Source organism: Hyperolius riggenbachi, chromosome 11, assembly GCF_040937935.1.
Source record: "Hyperolius riggenbachi isolate aHypRig1 chromosome 11, aHypRig1.pri, whole genome shotgun sequence".
Lineage (NCBI taxonomy): Eukaryota > Metazoa > Chordata > Amphibia > Anura > Hyperoliidae > Hyperolius > Hyperolius riggenbachi.
In genome coordinates, this window is record NC_090656.1 from 17,613,267 (window position 1) to 17,635,720 (window position 22,454).

The 22,454-nt window shown below is 45.8% G+C and overlaps 1 protein-coding gene across 2 annotated transcripts in view; it reads left to right on the top strand.

The window, feature by feature from the left end:
* PLEKHG4 (pleckstrin homology and RhoGEF domain containing G4) overlaps window positions 1-22,454 on the top strand; it is a 202,385-nt gene that overhangs the window by 56,941 nt on the left and 122,990 nt on the right. For both annotated transcript variants that reach the window (XM_068260278.1, XM_068260277.1), the window contains exon 3: window positions 2,656-4,417. In XM_068260278.1, coding sequence (XP_068116379.1) covers window positions 2,656-4,417 — 1,762 coding nt within the window. The remainder of the gene's footprint in view (window positions 1-2,655; window positions 4,418-22,454) is intronic.

A 22,454-nucleotide genomic window follows, 5' to 3' on the forward strand; every position in this document is an offset into this window, starting at 1 on the left:
TGAAGTCATTTCCTCCCTTACTCTCCTCTGCCTGATTGTGTATGCATTGCTCGCCTTCCACTATAGAAAGTGCATTGTCTCAGCATGAGAAATATTGGCCAATCAGAGAGGAACAGAGGTGTGGGCAGGGCTGTGGAGTCGGTCCAAAAATCCACCGACTCCGACTCCTCAGTTTAGGATTCCTCCGACTCCACGACTCAGACTCCTCTAATTTGCATATTACAATTTTGTTGATTAAAAGTATGTAACATGAAATTTGTCTCTTAACTGCCAACACTTAGGAATTTTACAAGACAACTGAAGTGAGAAGGATATGTAGACTACTATATTTATTCCCTTTAGACTAAAACTAGTCCTTGGTAAGAGTACTTGTAAAAGGTACAAACCGGAACAAAGAACATCTATCAGGCCCTAGGCAATGTAAGTGTGGGTACATGTAAGAATGATGTGCAGGTACTCTGCAGGGGAATGAGGAGATTGTAAACAGACAACACCTCTGTGTTCAATGTGCACAGCATTCTCAGTGGATTCCCTGCAGCTCTGTGGGGAGTGCATATGTAGAGTATAGTACTACTGTGTAACAAAGTAAACCTGAAAGTGATGAAATTAAAGTTTTATACATACCTGGGGCTTCCTCCAGCCGCCTTCAGGATAATCAGTCCCTCGTTGTCCTCCTCCACCACCTGGATCTTCTGCTATGAGTCCAGGTACTTGAGCCAGTCAGGCGTAGTGCGCATGCACACACTCCGCCGCCAGGAGCATACTACACCTGTGCAGCACTATTGCGCAGGTGCAGAATTTTCCTGGCTGTGGGAGCGGCATGCAGCCGGACAGCGCTGACTGGCTGAATTACCAGGACTCATAGCAGAAGATCTGGGTGGTGGAGGACAGCGAGGGACTGATTAGCCTGAAGGGGGCTGGAGGAAGCCCCAGGTATGTATAAAACTTTACTTTTCATCCGTCTCAGTTACCCCTTAATTTGTAGTCACCAAACCAAATTTTAATAACATAACATTATTTGATTTCATCAGCAAAGGGAGTGCATACATTTGCATAAATCAGCATCAATGCTGAATTATTTCCATCTCATTGACCATCTCTATTAGTGACACGGCTACACATCAGGCTTTATTCTTACAGCATAGATGTTATTTAGTATATATAAGAGATTCCTGTGTACACATCATATATACAGTCACAATCAGATATGTATATCTGACCTTAAAAATACGTGGACTGCTTTATTGAAGCAGCACAAGTAACTAATTTTCATTGGTTTATTTCATTTTTGTGGACTAAGCACAGCTATTACTGTATATATACTGTATATATACATTATTTTTAATGACTATTATCTGAGAAATGGAACATTTTATCATATTTTCTATTTTAATTACAGTTACAAATTCATTAGGAGTCGGAGTCGGTGCATTTTTTCCCGACTCCGACTCCAGGCACCCAAAATTGCCCGACTCCATGACTCCGACTCCACAGCCCTGGGTGTGGGAGGGGGAAACAGGAAGGAAAGAGGCTTCAGCCAATCAGGCTGCATTAGTTAAGTCTGAGGGGAAGTAGGGAAGCAAAAAAGGACAACCCAGCATGCCCTGCAACTTCCTTTGTGCATACCAAATTTTGTGTGTACCAAATTAGTCAGGTAAACTGGCGAATAATCATTTATCAACAAGTAAAGTAATAGTGATTTTAACTTTCGGATTTCCTGGTTAGTATCCTTATTACTTGTTTACTAGATAAAAATAAAGAATTGATTTTATGCCCGACATTTACACTTTAAGAGATACTGTCCACGAACACAGGATGCAAGGGATATCTGCACTAGTACATACATACATAGCAACACACAGCAAAAAAAAACAACCCTCAACCTTCTCTGAAAAAAAATAAAATATATATCCAGAGGTCTATTTTTTTCAACTTGCATTTTATTGGAAGAACACTCAGAACATAGCCAAACTATAGATACTCAATAAAAGAAAGAAATCCAATAATGAGAAACAGTAAAGCATATTATAACATGAACATGAAACCTAACACTCTATTATATATCGTACAGGAAAGAAACTGGCTGCATAGCTGACCAGAGATGTACCAAATATAATAAAAGCTATGCATAACGATCTGTCATAACTATTGATGATAATAGATGGTAAATCCATACCAAATGCAGAAGCCAAACCACTGAGAATCCCCCCCCCCCCCCCCCCCCCCGACAAATATAACATAACACAGTTCGGGCCCAGAGGTCAATTTTTTTAGAAGTCTATGATGACCAGTTATTGAGGTGAGATGTTAGAGTTATGTAGGCTGCCATCTTTCTGCTCCTACCATCTCTCACTTTTAGGGCACGTCAGTCAATGTCTCCCGCCATTGGGTTTCCAGCAATTCCTCATAAACTTTTATGACTTTGACACGTAGTAGAAGCAGAGGGAGGTTCACATTTACGGGATTTGGAGGCCATGATTTTAAACTAGTGGAGCAGAGACATGAAAGTGATTTATTGCAGGCCGTGCTCACCTCAGCCTTCTCTAGTAATATCTGCTTCCTTGAATTGTTCTGCTTTTTCCTCTGCATAAAATAATGCTTTAGCCAGGGAGTCATTTTCTCTTTTTCATTTTTGTTCCTCCTCCTCTCTTCCAGTTGCAGTACTGCGGCCTGTTGTTCCGACATGCCGGTTGGCCGTTGTGCATCCATGACAAGGTGGTCCTACAGCTGGCCTCCATTGACTGGAGACTCCTGCGGCCTGGTGACTTCTACCTTCAGGTGGTGCCTTATCTGAGGAAGACTCCAAGGATTGTGCTCAAATGTCTTGCAGAAGACCAACATAACGTGGAGGAGGTTGTGCTCCCCGAAGCGTCCTACACCTCAGTTTTCACTGTGGAATGGTTAGAATACATCAACTCCGAGCGAATCGGAGTATCCCTGGAGAACTGTCTGCTGACATCTGATGACCAGCTTTTTAGGGTCCCCTGGGCTATGGTCGTTCAGCCAGAGTTTGTAGAGACAACACAGCCATCTGAGAGCACAGCGGAAACGTGTGAGAACTTGGACTTGCTGTCTGAACAAGTAAACAGGAGGTCATCTGACCCCCATATGGGAGATTTGATGGTCATAGACAATGCAGCACATCTTGAAGAGTCCAATACCAAATATAATGATGATTCAGTGGTTAACTCTTTGGACATCAAAACCGATTGCTCTAGCGAGATTGAAGGGGAGTATGTGGAGCTCTGTGACATTCAGCTACCACATTTTGGCCCTCAGAAAGGATCTTTAACTCAATCAATAGCCTTAAGCTTCAAAAGTCAGGAAAAACCTACCCAAAGAACACAAAATAACCAAACTAGACGTAACCTGGGCAGCAGGAGATGCCCACAATCCCTTGTTTACTATCCGTTAGAACCTTGTAAACTGGTGACTGTAATGGGGGCAAGCATAACGCACTACAAAGCAGATAATGCACAAAAACCAGAGGCCTTTGGCCTGGTGGACATAGAGTTTGGTGGTCGGGAATCCCCGTTGCCTGACCATGGAGATCTGCTTATTGACAATGGGAGCATTCCTTTCTGCCAAGCCTTTAACTTAGAAAATGAGGCCTCCTGTGGGGCATCGGAGCTTGAAGAGGACTCTGAAACGAAAGCGCCGGCTGATGATAGCTCACAGTGCTGTGAACAGCCAAGTTCAGACTCAGATAATTATAGCACATCCTTATCGTCAGATCAGGAAAGCCAAAACCACTTGAGAGGGTGCTTGGAGGACAGCGGACTGACAGATGCTTCTGAAGAACCTGTTGTAGAGCATTCCAGGACATCAGAGATTCCAAACACTGAGGCCTCGGAGTGCTCAAGCCAATTTTCTTCTGGAACTTATGTTGATCAGGCCATCGATGAAAAGAGTGACCAAACCGTTTCCTCGTTATCGGACAACAAGAACTGTGAGGTGGAACCCGTAGAGGAAGTCACTACGGATCTTCTAAACCAGGCATATACGAACGTTGTACAATTATACGATCAGCCTATAGCTGAGGAACAGCCGTGTCATTTGAATACTAGCGACCAAAACGTAGGAACAGAGGAAGAGCAAGGATTTGACCACACCAGCAATATTTGTGCAGAGCAGCTGGGAGAAGACAGCATAAAGATTAATGGAGATAAAACTGACGTCGTTACCGAGGCCAAAGACCAAAATGAACAGGAATTGCCATGCTGCGGTGAGCAGGATGACTGCTTGCCCAGCTGTCTACAAAGCACCATGTGCGCATTATCTCCATCATCACAGCTACCTCTAGAAACTCTTCATGAAGACACAGAAGAGGAACAAGGAGAGGATTCTGAACCTCCCGCTTCAACACCAGAACCGGCCATCCAGGAACCAGCAACTGCTCAGAACGAAGCTCCAACAGGTAAGTAAGGCTTTACTGGTCCTGAGGATAGAAAAATGGTCTATATATGATTACACATTTATGCATTACAAACCTCTGATGAAAGAAAAACAGGGGATTCCACTCGTGAGTTGTTTTGAAAGGTGTAAGCTCTGGTGCAGTCACTCTGTGCTTTCACTAATGCAGCTCTGTGATTCATGAGGCAGGCATGCAATCGGTCAAGTCTAAAAAATCTAAAGACCTCTCACGTGCTTCTGCCAGATTAAGGGCGACAGCCTAGAACTCGTCTCTGTAAAGTGAAGTTCTGCTTGCACTAAAAATGTGACTACAAGCTTGTATGAGGGCCGACTAATCTTTTTTGTAATTTTAATGTCCTGCAGCCAGCTAAGAATCTCCAAAACGCACAGTAAAAACAAATGTATTATCTTTTTAAATGATGGAATCCTGTTTGCAGTACATCATGCCCAAGTATTTCCCTCTCCCTGAAGGAGTAATTGCCTGCACAAAACCATTTCCTACCTGCCTTCCTACTTCCTGCCTTAGTACCTCCAGTCCAGCCACACCTTCCTGCTTTCATACCTCCATACCTTCCTGCCCCCCCCCCCCCCACACACACACCTCCAGTCCTGCCACACCTCCCTGCACTCCCCCCCCCCCCCCCACACACACACACACATACACTTCCAGTCCAGCCACACCTCCCTGCCCTCCCACACACACACACACCTCCAGTCCTGCCACACCTCCCTGCACCCTCCCCCCCCCCCCCCCCACACACACACATACACTTCCAGTCCAGCCACACCTCCCTGCCCTCCCACCTCCAGTCCAGCCACACCTCCCTGCTTTCATACCTCCATACCTTCCTGCCCCTCCCCCCCCCACACACACCTCCAGTCCAGCCACACCTTCCTACCTCGAGGCCAGCCACAACTTCCTACCTCCAGGCCAGCCACACCTCCTGCTTTAGTGCCTCCAGTCCTGCCACACCTCCCTGCTTTCATACCACCATATCTTCCTGCCCCTCCCCCCCCCACATACACCTCCAGTCCAGCCACACCTCCCTGCCCTCCCACATCCAGTCCAGCCACACCTCCCTGCTCTCATACCCCCAACCCCTCCTGCCTTCCCACCTTCAGTCCAGCCACACCTCCCTGCTTTCATAACTCCATTCCTTCCTGCCCCTCCATACCCACACACACACCTCCATTCCAGCCACACCTCCTTGCCCCACCCCAACTCCAGTCCAGCCACACCTCCCTAAAGGGCATGGGTTTCGAGCTGGGTGTGACCAGGCAGCATCAGTCACTGAGGATCTGTAAATAGGGGCACCTAAAGGGCATGGGTTTCGAGCTGGGTGTGACCAGGCAGCATCAGTCACTGAGGATCTGTAAATAGGGGCAAAAAAACAAAAACCTACATTTTTTTTTTGTGCCACTGTATACTTTTTGTGGATAATTAATTGGAAATACTGTTTTATTAATTGCACATAATAAAGCTGTTAGTGGATTGGGGTTTTTTAGGATACGCCAGTAATGGCAGCTTGGCTATGTCCTCTGCTTTGCAGCCACACCTCCAGTTTTTTATCAAGCTTTCAGTTTTTTAGGACTGTTTTAGCCCTCAGTACCAGTCACAAGGAAACAGTAAATTGTATTTAACAATTAATTACAGCTGCTGGAATCATTTTTTAGGATGTTTTCTTTTAAGCCTCCGAAGTTTGTCATGGGCAGCACGGTGGCGTAGTGGTTAGCTCTCTCGCCTTGCATCGCTGGGTCCCTGGTTTGAATCCCAGCCAGGGCACTATCTGCAAAGAGTTTGTATGTTCTCTCCGTGTCTGCATGGGTTTCCTCCGGGCACTCCGGTTTCCTCCCACATTTCAAAAACATACGGATAAGTTAATTGGCTCCCCCTAAAAATTGGCTACAGACTACAGTACTTACACTACATAATATAGACATATGGTAATGGTAGGGATTAGATTGTGAGCTCTTTTGAGGGACAGTTAGTGACAAGATATATATATATATATATATATATATATATATATATATATATATCTGTACAGCGCTGCGTAATAGGTCGGCGCTATATAAATACTGAATAATAATAATTTAGGAACGGTTTATAATTTTGGATAGAGTGCCAAGGAGTTACAAGTTCTTCTATGGTTTTTATTGCTTTCTGCGTCCCTATTTTGGAGACCTTTCCCTTACTACTTGACCTTACAGGAAAACTGTAAATCTCTCCAACATGGACACATGCCGCATCAGACAGTATTATGTATATTGGGGAAGAGCTAGTAACACTAGGGGTTTTATTGCTTTTCCTCAATTCCCATCCATCTTGTAGGGGCACAGAAAGCAATAAGAACCGTATTCTCATCAGTTGGTGCAGTAGAAAAAGGCCACCAGTGAACCTGTTGCTGCACTAGATGTGGTGATTTACAGCTGTGAACGTGATGTCTTCTGCCCTCGACATTGATAGCGTATGTAGAAAACAAGATTTCAGGCAGATACAGAGAAATGATCTGACATGCCTGAAAAAGATCATAACTTAACAGACTACTGTAACAAAAGGGATATGGAGTCTGCCATAATTATTTCCTTTTAAGCAATACCTGTTGCCTGGCTAGCCTGCTGATTCTCTGCCTTTTAATATTTTTAGCCTTAGCCCCTGAACAAGCATGCAGCAGATCAGGTGTTTCTGACGTTATTGTCAGATCTGACAAGATTAGCAGCATGCTTGTTTCTGGTATTGTGCAGACACTACTGCTGCCAAATAGATGAGCAGGACTGCTAGGCAACTGGTATTTATTGCTTATATAACATTCATTCCTGCAACCAGACTTTACAGGGTAAGGGAAATAATAATAATGATGATACAGATATGTACGGTAATACTACACAGTATTGTCCTCTGAAGTCCACTGCAGCACCATATCAATGCCACATTGTTTTCATTTGTCAAGACGTATAGAGAAGGTACCGCCTACAGTGATGTCACCACCTTCTCTTATCGCCCGCCTACACACAATTGATCGCCGCTGGTAATAAAATAAACAAAAAACGATCCCTGGCGGTTAACAACCAGCAAACTATCATTGCACATTTTAACTCCGCGATGGCGCGACAATGGTCTGCTGATCGGATCATTAGTTATTGTTAAAAGTAAGGATCAGAAGTGCTAAACTCACTACACGTGAGTACTTTAAATAGATCGATCCTCTATCGTTCGTTATGAACAGCTACCCTCTTTCCCTGAAATTAAGACATCCCATGAAAGTAAGCCCTAGTAGGAATTTTAAGCATGGTCAAAATATAAGCCCTACCCTGAAAGTAAGCCCTAGTGGCAGTAAGGGGGAAAAATATGGAAATTTTATTACAGGAGCCATAGACTTGTGGGCAAGTATACATGGGACACGTGACACAGGAGGACAGGAGATAGAGGAGGACACAGGTACAGAGGGGGACACCAGGGGGCACTAAAGGTACAAAGGGGAAAAAGAGGCACACAGAAGGTGTACCCAGCAAAGGAAAAGGTGTCACAGTGGGAAAGTCAGGAGGACACACAGCACAGGAACTTGTGTGTTCATAGAAATATAAGACATCCCCTGAAAATAAGCCCTAGCACAAGTTTTGGTGCAAAAATTAATATAAGACACTGTCTTATTTTTGGGGAAAGACCGGTATCAACGATTTAACATCCAAACCAATCTGCCATGATTGACCGGTCTACAAGGATGTTAATCGCTGTCTTTAACAGAACTTTTTTCTAAACGTGTTTTGGCCAACCTGTTTGTCTTGTTTGGAGCTTAACCCCTTGTGGAGGAGTGTAGTTGAAATCTACGCCCTGTTTGTGGCCGCTTATTCCTGCCAGGTAATAGATTTTAACTTCCGCATTCAGTCCCCGCCCCCGCCGTTCCTGTTGCTCTCGCCAATCCAGCGACACTCCAGCCCGCTTGCTCTGCTGTCACAGTGACAGCAGGTTCTATATCTGTCGCTCCTGACCTTGTGATTACTGCGAGCCAATCACTGTAATCACAGGCTCAAGCAGTGATAGGACAGCCAGAACTGTCCAGTCCCAAAGTGGTTAAAGGACAACTGTAGTGAGAGGTAAATGGAGGCTGCCATATTTATTTCCTTTTTAACAATACCAGTTGCCTGGCAGCCCTGCTGATCTATTTGGCTGTAGTAGTGTCTGAATAACACCAGGAACAAGCATGCAGCTAATCTTGTCAGATCTGACAATAACGTTAAGAGGGCCATACACTAGCCGACCAACCAACCAACCAATCGACCATCCAATTTGATTATTATAATAGAATTGGATGAAAATTGGTGTTGCCAAGTGCATGCCCGACCGACAAAGCGACCAATTTCGGGACAGAAATTGGCCACACAGTCGATCGCGCATGCTGGAAGATGTCGGGCTGAAGTTGCTTGGTCGGGTGCGCGGCGGTACGGCAGCCGAATTGCTAACGAGCTACGAGACTCCCGCCGCGGCAATGTATCAATGTATGTAGTGTAGTGCATTTATACATTACCTGTCTGGTGCCTCCATGCGATCTCTGTCCATCTCACCGGGTTCCGCATACACGCTGGCGGCGCATAGCGTCTGACTTTAGACTCTATGCACCGCTAGCGTGTACGCGGCTGTTACCTGGCGAGATGGACGGACACCGTGCGGAAGCTGCTACAGGACAGGTAATGTATAAATGCACACACTACATACATTGATACATTTTGGGGGCAGCGGCAGGACGGATGCAGCGGCTCAGCTGATTCCCTGATGATTTCATGCTGAAATCGGACGGGAATCGGCCTGTAGTGTATGGGCAGATTTGACTACAGACAAATTTGTCTCTTGGTCGAATCTGCCCATAATCGTTCTAATGTATGGCCACCTTTAGAAACACCTGATCTGCTGCATGCTTGTTCAGGGTCTGTGGCTAAATGTATTAGAGGCAGAGAATCAGCAGGATAGCCAAGCAGTTGGTATTGCTTAATGGAAATAAATAATGCAGCCTCCATATACCACTCACTACAGTTCTACTTTAATAGGAAATAAATATGGCAGCCTCCATATACCACTCACTACAGTTGTCCTTTAAGCCAGGGACCCTTAGTTTTGTTTTGATAGGTCAGCAGTTGGTAAGAACAGAGAAGTGTCTCAGTTTGTAGAAAGTGAGGCAGCTGCTGTCTCACAGAAGGGGGTCTCTATTCCTCATCTGACAGAGCAGAGAGATCTTGTGTTTTGTTGTTGAGGAAGCAAGACTTTTTTTTTAAATTATTATTTCCCCGAGTTTTTGTGGTTATTTGAGTTCCTCAAAGTAACCCTGATGATAACTTGTGCAGTGTAAACATCAGCATATGACCATAAATTACATAATTAGATATTTCCTTCCCTGAAACCTGCATAGCAAAAGATTTTTCAATACAGACATATCTCCAGCTGAAATACTACTATTGTGAACTGTGTCAGGAGGAAATGTCTTCCTCCTGACCTCTCAAGCATCTCTGTTAGGCTTGCCACACACTATGCATTCTTGGCTGTTCGTCCTTACCACTGTCGTGTATTACTACATAAGAACTTGTCAAAACAATATGTTGAAAGTTTTTCTTTTGTCCATTCTACTATAAAGATTTACTAAGATTGTATGGCCCCCCTTGTCATTAGATATGTTATGGCTTCGCTCAGCTAGAGGCATTGCACACAGATTAAAATAAGTGTATTGTGTATTAATCAGGAGTGGATTCTTCTACTTACTGATCAGAATGGAGTGAACTTTATCTATTCAGCACCGAGTGCAAAAAATTAGAGACACGATCTAATAACGAGTTTGTCCACCTTTAGCTCAGTTCACAGCCGATATTCATCTTGGCATGGACTCAACAAGATGCTGATGCCGTTGCTGAGGAATGTTGGCCCATGCTGGCATAATGGCAGCTCTAAATTGGGTCAGATTGGATGATGGTGGTCCAAGATTTGAAGCAATCTTTTGACTTTGTCCCACAGGATTGAGGTCGGGGGACTGAGCTGGCCATAGAAGCAGGTTAAACTCTGATGTTCCTCAAACCAATTTGAGACTGATCGAGCTCCAGGGCTGTGGAGTTGGTGCAAAAATCATCCAACTCTGACTCCTCCATTTATGAAACCTCCGACTCCAGGTACCCAAATTGCTCTGACTCCTCGACTCCCTGCAAGGGCTGTGCAGTGGGTACAAAAATCATCCGACACCTCAGTTTATGTACCTAAAAAATAGAACACAACGCAGGAGATTTTGGCGCAGCCGGCGCCACCATAGGCTGTAATGGGAATTACGGCTATAGCGGCACACAGGGAGTAACTTCGCCGCCGCCAGGAGACGGAGCTGAAGTTACTTTTAAAGAGAGTCTGAAGCAAGAATAAATCTCGCTTCAGCTCTTATATATAGCAGGGGCATGTGTGCCCCTGCTAAACCGCCGCTATCCCGCGGCTAAACGGGGGTCCCTTACCCCCGAAATCCCCTTGAGAAGTCCCGGGGATCACTTCCTGATTGAGGCAGGGCTAACCGCTGCAGCCCTGCCTCCATGCGCGTCTATCAGCGCATATCTCCGCCTCTCGCCCGCCCCTCTCAGTCTTCCTTCACTGAGAGGGGCGGGGGAGAGGCGGCGATGCGCCGCTGATAGACGGCGCTGAGAGGCAGGGCTGCAGCGGTTAGCCCTGCCTCCAGCAGCAGCAAAATCTACGACCAAGTTGGTCGTAGATTTTGCAGGGGTGGGTTTGGGGGATCAGGGACCCCCGTTTAGCCGCGGGATAGCGGCGTTTTAGCAGGGGCACACACGCCCCTGCTGAATATAAGCACTGAAGCGAGATTTATTCTCGCTTCAGAGTCTCTTTATAACACTGTAATTCTGCCGCCAGCAATAGCTTTCAGCCGAATTACATAATTCCCCACCATCCACATCTACCTGGAGGGGGAATAGTAATTAACGCCGCCAGGACTTGTGCAGGAGCAGGGTAAGCTGTATATCGGCTGTATCTTGTGCCCAAGTCTCCTAGCAGCGATTTCATACGTACTCCCTAAACATTGCTCCGACTCCACAGCCCTGTTGAACAGGGTGCCAAGGGCCCACAACAGATGTCGTTTTTTTTTTTCCTGTTTTAATATGCAGCATGCAAAATCGGGACGAGCGACAGAACCCCTGGCGCTGTGCCCCGCCCCCAGGGCCCGGTGCATGAATACTTTACCGCTGGCTTCGTTCTTTTCCTCACACGCGCCCCATGTGGTTGCCGGTGTAACATTGGCACGTGTGTGTGAGATCTGTCTCTTGGCTGAATCTGCCAATCAACACTAGCTGTATGGCCACCTTTACTCATACATTTTTATTTTTTATTGGCAACCTCTTATGCTAGGTACACACCATACAATTTTCTGGCAGATTTACCTGCCAGATCAATTATTTCCAACATGTTCGATCTGAATTTCAATAGATTTTGCGTTTTAGCCGATAGTTTTTTTAAAATTAATTTTCATAGAACTGAACGAAAATCGATTGAAAAAAAAACGATCGAAAAAGCGATTAAACAAAGATCGGAAAATCGATCAAAATTCAGATCGGACATGTTGGAAATAATAGATCTGGTAGGTAGATCTGCCAGAAAATTGTATGGTGTGTACCGAGCATAATCCTGTTTATTATTATTCATTCTTTATAAAGCGCCAACATATTCCGTGACGCTGTACAATGTAAGAAAACAAACAAGGGATACATAATGATACAGACAATGATATACATCAAATATGGACACTGGTACAAAGTACAGAACTGGTGGTTACAATAGCAGATGTAACATGATGACTAAAATGTATAAATGTCTAACAGAGTGCAAGCAATTAAATGAATAACATTCCAAGGGTGAGAGAGCCCTGCCCTTGAGAGCTTACAATCTAAAGCAGAGGTAGGGAACCTATGGCTCGGGAGCTGGATGTGGCTCTTTTGATGGCTACATCAGGCTCACACACAAATCAGTAGGGGTTGATTCACTAATCTACACTGCTCAATGCTCAAGCAGCGCAGCTTAGTGTGGCAGCGCAAGTAACATTTTCAAAGTAGGCACACTACTGCTGTCGCATGCACTACTAACTTACTCACGCTCCCCCCAAAACTAACAGCTGCTTTAGTTGTCCCACTCTGGACCCTGTCAGGTCCAGTGACTTTGTAGGACGAGATCCCTGCACTTTGGCCTGTCAAGTGACAAGCAGCCTATTGGGCCAATCAAAGTTAGGGGATCTCATCCTACAAAGTGAATCAACCCCCAAGTCAGCTAGCTAATTGTACAAGCTGTTAGTCGGTATTTCTCCTATATGGCTCTCGGGGAAATTGCTGATGTTGCTGAAACCCAAGAGAAGCTGAAGATGTGTCTGACACTTCCGCTGCCCGGCGTATCAACTGTATACACATCACTATGGCAACAGGGACATGACTCCTACTGTCCCAGTTTGAAACATATTGTATGGCTCTCACGGATTACATTTTAAAATATGTGGCGTTTATGGCTCTCTCAGGCAAAAAGGTTCCTGACCCCTGATCTAAAGGAATGGGGTTATTATCATATGCTTTGAGTGAGTATGAGTTTTCACCGCTCATGTTTCTTGTGGATCACTTTATGTTACGGCCGTGATGGGATAATGTTTTGGGAGATATTACCAGTGACCTTGGGTGTGTACAGCCTGTTTATGTACATTTCTAAGCTTTCACCATTGTCCTTGTCAGTGGCCATGACAAGGGATATTTTATTATTAGCTATTGTAATTGTAAATACAATGATATTTTGGGATGGGCATAGACTCGGCCTAAGTGTTTTTATGCAAGAATAGAGGGTCTTATCTGCCATGATATACTTATCTTCTGCCAAGCGTCTTCCATTACTTCCTGACAGCTCCTCTCCATGCGGTCACTTCCTGTGCATTGTCTGCGGCGGGAGAGGTCACAGCCCTGTGTCCATAAAGGAAGGACAGAGCGACGCTCACAAAGAGCTCAGTGACAGCTGCTGGTGTATCGGGCTTATCTGACCTTTCCTGTCATCCTAGCATTGCCTACTCTTAAAGGGAACCTCTCCGGGCAGAAAACATTAGTAACCGAACACTTCAACTTATAACACAACTTTGTGCTGTGCGGCTGTTACCCTGTCTATAGATTATGTTTTGTATTTTTGAAGTTGCGGTTATGTGACTGCCTGGCTGCTTCCTCTTTCACCACCTCCTGGCTCTGTAGGGGACAGTTTGGTGGGAAGAGGCTTAAGTCAATGACACAGACTGCAGGTGATTCCTACAGAGCTTGGAAGAGGGTTATGGTCGGGTTTTTTTTTGGTTTTTTTTTAATGCTGGTACTATCCATACATGGGTCAGTAACAGCCAAATATTGAAAAGGTCAGTCACCAAATCTGCCTGTCTTGTCCACTTCATGTTAGAGTTATTGGACTTCTAATGCAAATAAATATATATATTGCAACGGTATGAAATACCGCGGTGAGATAACTGTCTAAAAAAATACCACAGTATGACGGTAATACAGTATATGGTATTTTACAATTATTTGGACCTGCCTATGCTTTATCTACTTATAAATGTGTTTGTTTTTTTTTCCTGAGATAGTATGGTTGACGGCTCCTCTTTAAAGGAAACCTTCACTGAGAGGGATCTGGATGTTTCCTTTTAAACAATACCAGTTGCTTGTCAGTCCTGCTGATCTCTTTGGCTGCAGTAGTGGCTGAATCACACACCTGAAACAAGCATGCAGCTAATCCAGTCTGACTTCAGTCAGAGCACCTGTTCTGCATGCTTGTTCAGGGGCTGTGGCTGAAAGTATTAGAGACACAGGATCAGCAGGCGATTCAGGCAACTGGTATTATTTTTAAAAGAAAAGTCCATATCCTTCTCAGTTTAGGTTCCCTTTAAAAGGACCCAGCAGGAAACCTCACAGGGAACAGTTCGCCAATCACAGCACTCTCTAATTGGCCAAATAGTGTGGATGTAGTTTGCTACCAGCTATCTGAAACCTAAACATGTTAACGGAATTTCCCAATGCGGTTTCCTACCTGATAACCCCCCCCAAGTAGACTAGCACCATCTAGTCCTGACGCTGCATGCAATTAAGATGTAATCCTTCAATGACATATATTGTATTTGACAAAATGAACTGCATCTGTTTGAACTGAAAGCTTAAGGGATACTGTAGGGGGGTCGGGGGAAAATGAGCTGAACTTACCCGGGGCTTCTAATGGTCCCCCGCAGACATCCTGTATTGGCGCAGCCACTCACCGATGCTCCGGCCCCGCCTCCGGTTCACTTCTGGAATTTCAGACTTTAAAGTCAGAAAACCACTGCGCCTGCGTTGCCGTGTCCTCGCTCCCGCTGATGTCACCAGGAGTGTACTGCGCAGACACAGACCATACTGGGCCTGCGCTGTGCGCTCTTGATGACATCAGCGGGATCGAGGACACGGCAACGCAGGCGCAGTGGGTTTCAGACTTTAAAGTCAGAAATTCCAGAAGTGAACCGGAGGCGGGGCCGGAGCATCGGTGAGTGGCTGCGCCAACACAGGATGTCTGCGGGGGACCATTAGAAGCCCCGGGTAAGTTCAACTCATTTTCCCCTGACCCCCCTACAGTATCCCTTTAATGTGAAAAACAAACCTTTATTGTTTTTCGTCAAGTTTTACTGGATTATTTAAACAAGGTTTTTATTTGATTAGCTTAAATTGTAATTGATCATTTTTTTTCTTTTCCTTTTCACGTCTTTGTAAAACAAGCTCATAACCTGATCACATAAAAGCAGAGTTGTATTTAACCACTTCAGGACCACAGGGTTACACCCCCCCCCCCCCCCCCTTCCTAGTGATAAGGCCATATTTCACAACACAGGACTGTGCAGCTTTGTCAGGTTGCTGCATAGCACCACTACTAAGTACACAAATGAATATTACCTCCTTTTATTGACCTTAACAGGGCATTTGTTTGGAGGCTTCTGATTGCTCCTGCGATCCTGTTTTTTTTTTTTTTTTTTTTCTTTTTAAAGGATACCCGAATTGACATGTGACATGATGAGATAGACATGTATGTACAGTGCCTAGCGCACAACCATTTTTTCTTTCTCTGCCTGAAAGAATTAAATATCAGGAGTGATAAGTGGCTGACTCGGTCCTGACTCAGGCAGGAAGTGACTAGTGTGACCCTCACTGATAAGAAATTCCAACTATAAAACACTTTCTTAGCAGAAAATTGTTTCTGAAATCAAGAAAGAGGTAAAAAGGGGAGCCAGTACTGAGTCAGCCACTTACATACCTGATATGTAACTCTTTCAGGCAGAGAAAGAAAAAAAGGAACACAGCCTAGTTGTTTGTGTGCTAGGCACTTTACATACACATGTCTATCTCATCATGTCACATGTCAGTTCGGGTATCCTTTAAGGCTTTCTGTGTCTGATTTCCCCCCCCCCTTTCCCCCCCCCCCCCTTCTCCTTCCCACCCCCCTGCCCCATAATGATTGGCTTAGGACGGCGATCCATCCTCTTCTCCGCCTCTCATAGGCATCAGCCTATGAGAGGGCTCTGATCCCCTGCCACTCTGAGGGATAGCCGAGTGTCCCTTGTACAGCGCTGCACTAGAGAGCAGCGCAGTACGAATGTAAATAAAGGGGATTTCTTTCCCCTTTCGTTTACTAACGGCCTGCTAGCTGCAATCGCAGCTAGACGGCTGATCACGGAGCGGAGCTTCGTGAACCAGCAGGGAATGATTGTGCATTTACGCGCATATTCCCTGCTAAACTGCAGCTCCAGGACTTGACGCCAATGGGCATTAGGCGGTCCCGGGGCTGCCACTCACACCCATTGGGTTGACGCGGTCGTTGGGTAGTTAATACTGGGCATACACGATACAGCTTCCCGTCCGATCGACTGGAATCGAGTGACTATTTCCGACATGACCGATCTGTTTCTGATCGAGAAAGGGATCGATTTTGTGAAGTGATCATTGGAAAATCGATCCATTTATCAATCGGGATCATTTTGGACATGTACACACGCTACAACTTCCTATCCGATCACCTGTTGATCAGTCGTGAATTGTATAGTGTTCTATATTGTATAGAATTGCATTGTGTGTTCCCAGCATTAGATGCTACACATGTCAGCGGGATGAAGTAAATGTTGTCATTGTTCTCGGATTCCTGGAATTTAGGTGTAGAGACCCCAAGGTGCCTTTGTTATGCTTTGCTATTTCAATTGCCCTAATTCAGTCACCTCTTCCTACAAGTTTTCCCCCAGGCTATGTCTTCTCATGTTACCTGCAAAATACCTTCTCAGCGCCTAACAAGTGACAAAGTTACAAGGGACAACTTATCTGGAGTGCCTATTTGCCTGCTGGGAACTGAAAAGGTATTTTAGTAAGGTGTAAAAAAAATCCCCTCTTGAGTGAGATAACTGCTCTCAGTTCAATAGTCTCTCCTCCAATGTACCTGCTGCAGTTTTAGTGCGATTGCCATTCAGTGAAATTCAATGGGAATTTCCAGTCATACCACAATCAGACCAAAAATTACAGCAAATGCAGAGGGAACAGTGTTTAACTAGTAAAAAAAAAAAGTGTTTCACTCACACACTGCAATTCAAGAGACTGTGCGTTTACGCTGCAATGCATGGCTCTCTGTTCCTGTCCATTCTAGTGCTGGTCCCATTGAATGATCATGAATGTATTAGTATTATTATTATTAGTTAGATGGTAGAGAGAATAGTTATTTATGTAGTATGTATGTTGCATCATCCTGTGCTCATATCTGGGGGGGGGGGGGGGGTTGCTTCATACCGTAGATGCAGCTGGCTACCTGTACTGGGGGTGGGAAGGCCTTTCATACTGTGGTCCCAACTGGCTACCTATACTGGGGGGGGAAGGGGGGTTGGGGCTATTTAATACTGGGGCACATTTGGCTTCCTATTCCGGGTGTAGGGGGGGGGGGGGGGGTACTTAATACTGGTGCACATCTTGCTACCTATACGGGGGAAGGGGATGGGCTACTTAAAACTGAGACACCTCTACAGGTAACTACCTACACTTATACAGAGAGGGGGCATATCTTCTATCTAGGGGGCTTCCTTATACTGGAGTACTGGGAGCACATCTGGCTACCAACACTGGAGAGGGCTCTATAATTATGCAGGAACACCTGGCTGCCTATATTGGGAGGGGCTACCTAATACTCTGGGTGCATCTCGCTATCTAATACTAATATCTAGGGGAATACCTGGCAACCTAACACTTGCCTTACTGCAGAAAACACATTGTTCTCGGTAGCAGCATTGCTTCCTTCATGGACAGAGGCAGTCAAAATCTAGGTGGGGAAGCACCAAAGTGTAGTTCTGCTCGGGACGTTGTGAAACCAGAGGCCGGCCCTGATCTGATTAATTTTGATCAACGTAAAAAAAGAATACATGCAGGCCTAGCTCTACAGTGCTAACCGTTTTATATTGACGCACTGAAGGCAGAAGTGGTTAAAGGAAACCTGAAGTACTTAAAAAGTTGCACTTACCTGGGGCTTCTGCCAGCCCCATACAGCCGCCCTGTGCCTGCATGGTTACCAAACGGTTCACTGGTCCCCCGACGCGGCTTAGTTTTGCAGTCTTCAGTCGCCATCCTCTGAGCCTGCGCTGGACGCTTCCAGCGACGGGAGGGTGAACGAGGATGGTTGCGGGCCGCGCAGGCGCAGGGGAAACAGGTCCGTGCTGGGGGACTGGAGGACCGTTTGGTAACGACGCGGGCACAGAGTGCTGGCAGAAGCCCCAGGTAAATTAAACTTTTTTTTTTTTTTCTTTTGTTATACTTAATCCACTTTAAAGGGAACCTAAACCGAGAAGGATATCGATTTTTCCTTTTAAAATAATACCGGTTGCCTGACTCTCCTGCTGATCCTGTGTCTCTAATACTTTTAGCCACAGCCCCTGAACAAGCATGGAGATCAGGTCCTCTGACTGAAGTCAGACTGGATTAGCTGCATGCTTGTTTCAGGTGTGTGATTCAGCCACTGCTGCAGCCAAAGAGAATAGCAGGACTGACAAGCAACTGGTATTGCTTAAAAGGAAACCTCCATATCACTCTCAGTTAAGGTTCCCTTTAAGCTGCAGCTGGAGGGGGTGAGGTGCCTTGGCTGCAGGGACCAGCCCTGTGTTGTGGCCTGCGATGAAGCTGAACAAGGATACATGAGGGGAAATGGCAAATGTAGCCTTGATGAAAATTCCACCTTGCACCCTGCGGACTCTGCACGGCCGCCTGCAGTTATCCCATCCAGCAGGCCGCATGGAAAATTCATTGAGTTCATTTAGAAGCCGGGGAGGGGGAGAGACGCAGCCTTGGGGGGTTTCTCTGTTTTATTGTTAGCTGGCGATGTCTCCAGCTGTGGGGGATCCTGCCTGGCCTCACATCAGTGCCTAAGCTGTTATCTGATCCCTGCCTGTCTGTGTCCTGATGGGTAATCACTCCCAGAATCCTCTCTGCTCCCGCTATGTGGCAGCACGCAGGTCACCGCTGGGGAAAACTCTCTAAAATACTACAGAAAAAACAGAACTTTGCCTTCATCAAAACAGAAAGTGACAGGCGCAAGTTCCTGACATAAACCTGACACTTCTTTCACACAAAGAGAAGCAAGAAGTTTTGAATCCGGATGATACCATTTAAGCTGCGTTCTATAGTTTGCCAATAAACAGGAATCAGTCTGACGAAGGCTTCATAGCCGAAAGCATAGGGCCCGTTCTCACTAGGGTGATTAGCGGGGGATTCCCGCTAATCGCCAAAGCGGTAGCACAATAGTAACTATAGGGCAGTGATCTCACTGCCGTGATTGTCGCCGACAATGCAGGTGTTTCCGCGATTAGCATCAAACTCGTTACCTGCAGCATTTTGCCGCAATTCTCGAGCGATCGCGGTACAGTGCTTTTACAAGTGCTGATCGCAATAGTCTGGAATCATGGAAGTGTACAGCGATATTTATCATGCTAATCGCGGTAAAATCACCTGCGCAAAGCGAGGAAATACACGGGTTGTTGGTTCTGGCGCTCGATTCTGCGCCCGATCGTTTTGCCCGCTCAAATTTCTCATCTTCCTCTCGTTTTTCTTATCTTTTTTTCAATTAACTTCAATGGTGAATCGAGCGGCAAAACGATTGAACGGTGATCGGACATGTCGTAAATTATCTATCGAGCCATCTTATCAGCTCAGAATAGAGCCGCGTATTCCCAGCATTGGGGAATGGGCCCTTACTGCTTTTCTTCTAAGTTGGCCAATAAATGGGATCATCCTAAATCAAAACTTCCTGCTTTTGTCGATGGCTATCACGGTACAACGCTCTACTGCAGCCTTTCTCAATCTCTTTACCCTGGAGGAACTCTACAAATAGCTTTTGGATCCCTGAAAACCACTTTTTTGACCTCAAGGAACCCTGCATTTATTTTGCAGGAGGCATGGTCTTATGGCTGCTTTCACAGTTAGACGTTACAGGCGCACGTTAGTGCAGGCTGTAACGCAGCCCACCGCACAGTAATTAAAAGTCAATGGGCTGTTCACACTTCACAGTGCCCACGCTGCGTTACATTAACTTGACGTGCTGCGTTACAAAGTGCTGCGTGCTGTACGTTATAAGCAGTGGCGGCGCTACACTGGGGCTTGCCGGGGCTGAAGCCCCAGCAGAGAAACTGTAAGCCCCTCCGAAAAGCCCCCCCTGAATTAAGGGCTGACTCTAGCGTGGGGCGAGACACTTATCATTCCCTCACCTCAGGGAAGGATAACAGGAGGAGGTCCTTTTACGCGCGGCGCCGATCGGGAGATACAGCTATAGTTTCCGGGCTGAAGCAGACACTAGAGCTTCAGTCGCCTGGTCCACTTCTGTCTCCTCCTCAGCAATACCGCTCTGCACGCACTGAATCAGGAAGTAGTGCAGAGCGGTATTGCTGAGGAGGAGACAGGAGTGGACCAGGCGGCTGGAGCTCTAGTGTCTGCTGCAGCCCGGAAACTATAGCTGTATCTCCCGCTCGGCACCGTACATAAAAGTACCCCCCGTACGCTGAGGTGAGGGAATGATGGGGTTCCCCTCCCAGCCTCTGCAAATAGTCCCCCCACCCTCCTGACCAGGTAGAACTTTATGTGCATTTACTGGGGTAACGCTGTCTTACGTGCATTTACTGGGGTAACGCTGTCTTGCGTGCATTTACTGGGGTAACGCTGTCTTACGTGCATTTACTGGGGTAATGCTGTCTTGCGTTCATTTACTGGGGTAACGCTGTCTTACGTGCATTTACTGGGGTAACGCTGTCTTGCGTGCATTTACTGGGGTAACGCTGTCTTGCCTGCATTTACTGGGGTAACGCTGTCTCTTATGTGCATTTACTGGGGTAACGCTGTCTTACGTGCATTTACTGGGGTAACGCTTTCTTTTATGTGCATTTATTGGGGTAACGCTGTCTTATGTGTATTTACTGAGGTAACGCTGTCTTATGTGCATTTACTGGGGTAACGCTGTCTCTTATGTGCATTTATTGGGGTAACGCTGTCTTACGTGCATTTACTGAGGTAACGCTGTCTTATGTGCATTTACTGGGGTAACGCTGTCTCTTATGTGCATTTATTGGGGTAACGCTGTCTTATGTGCATTTACTGGGGTAACGCTGTCTTACGTGCATTTACTGGGGTAACACTGTCTTACGTGCATTTACTGGGGTAACGCTGTCTTACGTGCATTTACTGGGTAACGCTGTCTTATGTGCATTTACTGGGGTAACGCTGTCTTATGTGCATTTACTGGGATAACGCTTTCTCTTATGTGCATTTACTGGGTTAACGCTGTCTGTCATTATGAGCATTAACTGGTGAAAAGCTGTCTCTTATGTGCATTTACTGGGGTAACGCTGTCTTACGTGCATTTACTGGGGTAACGCTGTCTTACGTGCATTTACTGGGGTAATGCTGTCTTACGTGCATTTACTGGGGTAACGCTGTTTTACGTGCATTTACTGGGGTAACGCTGTCTTACGTGCATTTACTGGGGTAACGGTGTCTTACGTGCTTTTACTGGGGTAACGCTGTCTTATGTGCATTTACTGGGGTAACGCTGTCTTGCGTGCATTTACTGGGGTAACGCTGTCTTGCGTGCATTTACTGGGGTAACGCTGTCTCTTATGTGCATTTACTGGGGTAACGTTGTCTGTCATTATGAGCATTAACTGGTGAAAAGCTGTCTCTCATGTGCATTTACTGGTGAAACGCTGTCTGTCATGATGTGCATGTACTTCATATTTTTTTTTATGTAACTACATTAGCTGGTGCAACTACATTACAGTTAGCCCTGCCCACATGATGTCATGACCACGCCCATTTCATCGCCGCTAGCGGTTTGAAAAGCGCTACCGCAATATAATGTGCACGGCAGCGTTCAGACTTAGCGATCGCCATCGATTTGCCGAAATCCAAAAAGACATGCATGCAGCCTTTTTTAGCGATTGTAGAATTGCAAAACACAATCGCTCCAAAATTCTGTACAGTGAAAAATTGCTGGAAAATCACTTTGCAAAACACTAGCGATTTTGCTAGCGGTTTTCAATTACCGGTGTGAAAGAGGCCTGAAAAGCAATCGCTCCAAAATTGTTAAAGTGCTGCATGCACTGTTTCTTTGATTTCGGCAAACTGATGGCGATCGCTAAGTGTGAACGCTGCCATACACATTACATTGCTGTAGCACTTTTCAAAATGTTAGTGATCGCCAGCAATTGAAAAAAGCTGCTTAAATCGCTAGTAAACCAGTCCTGTGGGAATGAGGCCTAAGGGTTTGTTAACCCTATGAGTGTCTGCGTATTTTTTAAAGTGCTGTTGATTTTATAAATCGTCCTGGGTCAAAGAGTTCACTTCCTAACTGACATCAAGAAGTGAAAATCTCAATCGCTCATCAAAAGCGCTTACACAGAATCGCCCAATGCTCAGAAAACACCAGGAATCTCTGGAAAAAATTGCACTCAAAAACGCTCAGCGCTTGCAATCGCTGTGAA